The sequence below is a fragment of the Triticum dicoccoides genome, chromosome 6B (genome assembly GCF_002162155.2).
Source record: "Triticum dicoccoides isolate Atlit2015 ecotype Zavitan chromosome 6B, WEW_v2.0, whole genome shotgun sequence".
NCBI lineage: Eukaryota > Viridiplantae > Streptophyta > Magnoliopsida > Poales > Poaceae > Triticum > Triticum dicoccoides.
The window spans coordinates 671770962-671776048 of record NC_041391.1 but is presented as its reverse complement, the minus strand read 5'-3'; the positions used below and the strand labels follow the sequence as shown (position 1 = coordinate 671776048).

The 5087-nt window shown below is 43.1% G+C and overlaps 1 protein-coding gene and 1 pseudogene across 1 annotated transcript; both read right to left on the bottom strand.

The window, feature by feature from the left end:
• Positions 1-682: 682 nt before the first annotated feature.
• On the bottom strand, positions 683-2529 carry LOC119322504 (imidazoleglycerol-phosphate dehydratase 2, chloroplastic-like). The gene is made up of 3 exons (XM_037595988.1): positions 2450-2529; positions 2216-2310; positions 683-1004 (listed from the first exon to the last, which is right to left on the bottom strand). The coding sequence occupies exons 1-3, from the start codon at positions 2505-2507 to the stop codon at positions 879-881; spliced, it is 279 nt and encodes a 92-aa protein (XP_037451885.1). The 5' UTR covers positions 2508-2529; the 3' UTR covers positions 683-878.
• A 535-nt stretch (positions 2530-3064) lies between these two features.
• The window catches only part of LOC119321453, a 3434-nt pseudogene continuing 1411 nt past the window's right edge, over positions 3065-5087 (bottom strand).

Sequence of the window (5087 nt, the reverse complement as noted above, 5' to 3'; positions counted from 1 at the left end):
AATGCACACGTTCAATTTACTTTCTCGTCCTTCAGGAAACATGTTCTCTAATAAATGACTACTGCCTGCATTAGGTGAATCGACAAAACATGGTGCACAAAAATCTCATAACTGGTCAGTTGAGAAGTGCAATCATTTTCTTGCCAAGCAGCTTCGGAGAACTACCATGAAATTCTACCCTCAGAACGCATGATGGAGAAGAGTAAATTCATCAGAACTCCTACCTAGATAAAATCAGAAATTTGAGCGACAAAACGGGCATGGAGAAAAACATTCCAACGACCGCGGACAATTGATCAGAAGGCCCCTACAGTGGTCAGGCCGAGGTCTCGGCATTGCACAGATTACCCGCCATGAAAATAGCAGCAACACATTAAGGACAATGACAGTCAAGAATGGCATCTTCTTCGGCCATACGGTGGTCCATACTCTCTGAAATCCTGTAAGAACAAGGCACCCTGAAGGAGAAAACTCAATAGTCAGTACAAAAAAAGGTCTCTATATCATAAACTCTGTACATCCAAATCGCTAGGGAGATACTCCTCGACTACTCCCACAAGGACGTCCGGCATGCTGCACCTCTTACTTCTAAACAAAAGAAGAACTCAACATATGTATGTGCTAAATGAAAAGATCCTCACGGAAAGTTAAAATATTCATCAAGGTTTACCTGTTACTACATCTTTCTTAAATGTCAGTCCTTGCATAGAATATCCGCGTTCTAACAACATTGTATCATGCAGAAATCACATTCTTCATGAAAGAACCCCTCACAATAGAAAATCCATGTCATAGCAAAAATTACAGGTTACCTTTGATGAGAATATACTAATGGTCAGATCGGGCATCATTGTCATCACAGTTCAAAGCCTTTACCGTCATTCCTCATATTGTGCAGCATCTCCTATGATTCTGCCTCCAGCTCTCCATTCGCTCCTTCCACGCAATACAACAATGACCATATGCAGAAAGACCCTTTGACAGATCCATAGACTTTGGTTACACTGCAAGAAAACAATGTCTACATTCTGAATTCCACATAAGTGCTAAAAAAATAGCAGGGCAGAATGAAAGTTTTCTAGGCTTTTACTCATTGCATTTATGCAACTGTTTTTTCTCTCTATAGAATGTAGGATACACACACAGATATAAGATGCAAATGCACTTCCAAGATATATTTATGTATCGGAGGCAGTAAATGTAGAACTTTGATATTTTGTACTGCATATGACAATAAAAAAAATAAGCCACGATGAATCAACTCAAATAATTGCACATAATCATCTTCATTATTGTTCACAGGAGAGACACAAAATAGAAAGCATTTAATCAAAATTTGGTAGTCAACAACCATTGCACAAATTTCAGTTTTACAAAGTACAATAGTTCATTTTGCATAAAGCAAGATGGCAACATTCTAGAAATAGAGAGATGTCCGTGTTCATCTGAAGTACAGTTCACATAACTTTTTCAGCTTGCAGCTACATTCTTTTGATACTTTCGTGGGGACTAAAATCTAAGAACAGTTGGATTGAAGGGCAAGCCTACTCGATCCTCTAATTCTCCCCAAGACTAAATTTTGCAAACATTACTGACATAAGTGAATCAGCTTCCACCTAATAAGATCAGTTTTAAACCCATTAAACAGGTCTACAAATGGAAAGGGTATGAGCAATTGAACATACGCCAAAGAAGATGGGACCCTCGCAATTGCTCAACATCACGTAATAAGATCAGTTTTAAACCCATTAAATAGATCTACAAACATTAGTTAAGAAGAAGAAGAGTAGTAACAATTTTGCATGGATCACATCACACTTCGGAAAGAAAAATCAAATGGAATTCCCATCTCAATTGCTCAACATCACCTGTAACACGTACGTGCAACTTGAAAGGCAACAGACTTTTCTACAACATCACCTGTAACAGTCGTGTATGCAACTATGCACCCCAATTGTACTAAGAATGCCCTCCATTTAAAGGTTTTGACCAACACAAATTCAGAACACTACCTGCCATTTCGTGGGTTCGAGTTAAGATTTTATTTTGTTTTGTCTTCTTCACGCAGATGGCATAGAAATCACATTCTTGCTTTAAAAAAAATCCTAGGTGGAAAAAAATAGCTACAAAAAATGGAAGAAATATGAGGAAGATATATTGTCTACAAAAAATCCTGAATCCACAACTACTGACATGAGGAGTAAACCATACTCACATCAAGGATGTAATCCAAGAACGATATCCCTGTGCCGTAGTTTGCAACACCAGTGCCGTCCAGGTTGATCTTGACCTCTCCCAGCCTAGACGATACTGAAAATATTGAACAATAAGAGATAGCTAGTAGAGAAGCTGAACAGAGGTTAGTTTGTCGACCATAACAGATGTACAAACCACATGCACGAAGCAGCATCTACAGACTCACGACTCACGAAGCAGTATAGCAAATCACATGTGGAGTCCTCGGGTGCCATCGGGGAGTCGTTCCTGCCGACGCTGGTGGCAGCCATGATAGGCGGCCTCAGGCGAAGCGATGGTCCGTATGGCCAAGCGGAGAACGTGACCACGCTCTGCACTGGTCGGCGGCGTCTGCGTCGTCCGCGGGGATCGGTGGCGGCGGCAGCGTCAACGTCGTCCATTGGGGTCCGGCGACGGTTGAGGCGTCCGTGGGGATCGGTGGCGGCAGCGGCGTCAACGTCGTCCATTGGGGTCCGGCGACGGCTGAGGCGTCCACGGGGATCGGTGGCGGCGGCGGTGGCGGCGTCAATTGTTCAGTTTTCGTAAACCATATATTCTCAATTAATTCTCCGCTGCAGAGACGATTCTGCTAACTGATAGTGCTATGTTCATTTAGTAATTGTAGAATGTAGAGTCCATATCAATATGTACATGATATAATTGTAAATAACTTTAGAAATTGATGTTCCAACTAAACTTAGATGCAATCAAGCTCAAATGAACTTACAACCTAAACAATACTCCCTCTGCAGAAAGATACATGTCATGCTAGCTTTCAAATTTATGCAAAAATAACGTTGCACTGCTTATGCCTTTACATATATCTCTATCTGGATAATTCTAATGCCAAATGTTCCACGCTGTTCAAGAGTTGAGTATAACCTAATAAGAGGGGCAATGCGGTCTCTGTATCTTGGTTGGTGCGCAAATTTCTACAGCATTCAGGATCCAATATACTTCTTACGTAGATTATAAAATATGTGTATAAAAGGGAAATCTCTATCATTCTGCTGTTTTTAATACAGAAAGCATGTACTCCCGTCTTCAAAGGCAAAACAGAAATAAGAATGAGAAGACAAAGAGATGGTTGAATGTAGTACCAGTAGCATTTTCAAGAGTGCATGAGTGCCAATATGTGCAAGAGCACTTTTAACTCGTTCCTCTCCATCGTGGTCATCCACATAGTGACAGCAGGATGAACAAATGGATAAAGAGGTTTCGAAAATGACACATCTTTCCACCTGCGGAAGTTGTAGATAAACCGGCTCAAATGAGCATCTTCCCTTGCAAGGTCAACTTGAGACATCATGAAGACAGCAAACTGTTGCACACTCTCATCTAGCCGTAGCCAATTTAACCCTGGAATATATCTTGAAGCTTTAGCTACAGCATTAATTATACTGAAATCTCTCCGTATTGAGTCTCCTACACCAGGATGTCTTACTTTAACTGCGACTGTTATAATCTTTGGCGTCTTTTGGCCAGGATGTTGGAATGTCAATGCAGCCCGGTGCACTTGAGCAACACTTCCAGATGCTACAGGTTCTTCTTCAAATTTCTCAAAAATATCAGATATCTTTCGACCAAAAGCCTTCTCGACAGTTTTCTTGGTATATGCATAGCTGTGAGCTGGTGCTTTTGTGTGTAGCTTTGAAAACTCGGCACACAGGTCGTTTGCAAATAGATCAGGACGTGTAGCCACCCACTGGCCCCATTTAATAAATGCAGGACCTGCCTTCTCCAAAGTACGATGCACAAGACGGAGCCATGTTTTCCTATACTTACTGCCAAGAGTATACGCAAATGGTGCCATCAGTATACTGGGAGTAAACAAGACCAGATATATGATCTGAGGATTATGATAACCATCTCTACTGCTGAGAATATCAATGTGGTGACATGAATACGGCTGTCCTGAGCTCGCGAGTAAATATTCTCTCGTATTGGGAGGTACTCGCCATCTGCAAAGCTCTTCTCACCTAGCATCAACTTTCCAGCTACAAAAGCGACGAGGTAAGGAACTAACTTATATCTAGTGGCAGTCAGGGTAACGGCACAAGCAGCTCTACTTAAAAGCGGAGATGCTTTTGATACAGCAGAACCCGTTGAAATGAGCTGCTTCCAAGCAAATTGTGGAGATGCTTTTGGTACTCGAGCACCGATTGCCATGAGTTGCTTCCAAGCAAGCTGGCCATGAAATGCATTCCGTCTACATGACGAGAGAACAGAAACGTTTCTGGCACCAGGGCTCCAGTATAGGCTCTCCTTTGCTTGCCCGAGCATGTGCGAGGTGCCCGGTTCATTGTGGACTCCCTGGTGCAAGAATGCCCTGCTCTTATAGGCCAAACCGGGAGTAAATAGCATAAAACTACTACTTTACAGGTTAGCGTTCCAAAAAACTACCGGATTTTATTTTTTCTCAGATAACTACCAAATTGGTGGTTGGCTGTTTCAAAAAACCCAAATCGTCGAATATTTATCAGTTGATCACGATTATGACAGGTTGGGCCCACATGTAAGATAACCGTTTGTTTGACCGTTTACTTTGACCGTTAACTTACATCTGGGTCCCATATGTCAGTTTTGTAAAAAGCAATCGGGTCCTTACAAGTTTTCTGAAAAAGCAATCAAGTCCCTGTAAGTTTTCTGAAAAAAGCAACCAGGTCCCCGTGGCAGCCTCGAGCTCGATCCCGCTCGGCAGGGCATCGCTGCCTCCTCCGGCCGGCGAGCCGCGCCCGCAGCGGCCGGGTCCATGCCGGCGGCCGGCGAGCCGCGCCCGCAGCTGCCGCCATGCAGTGCCTCGCCTGCAGCCGTCGCCACGCGGTGCCTTGCCTGCCCTGCGGCCGCCGCCA

Coding starts and splice junctions, on each gene's coding strand:
- LOC119322504 (XM_037595988.1), bottom strand. CDS start 2,507: ATGGCTGCCACCAGCGTCGGCAGGAACGACTCCCCGATGGCACCCGAG. Junction 2,311..2,449: donor GGCACCCGAGGACTCCACAT/GTGATTTGCTAT, acceptor CAATATTTTCAG/TATCGTCTAGGCTGGGAGAG. Junction 1,005..2,215: donor TCTTGGATTACATCCTTGAT/GTGAGTATGGTT, acceptor GTTTTCTTGCAG/TGTAACCAAAGTCTATGGAT.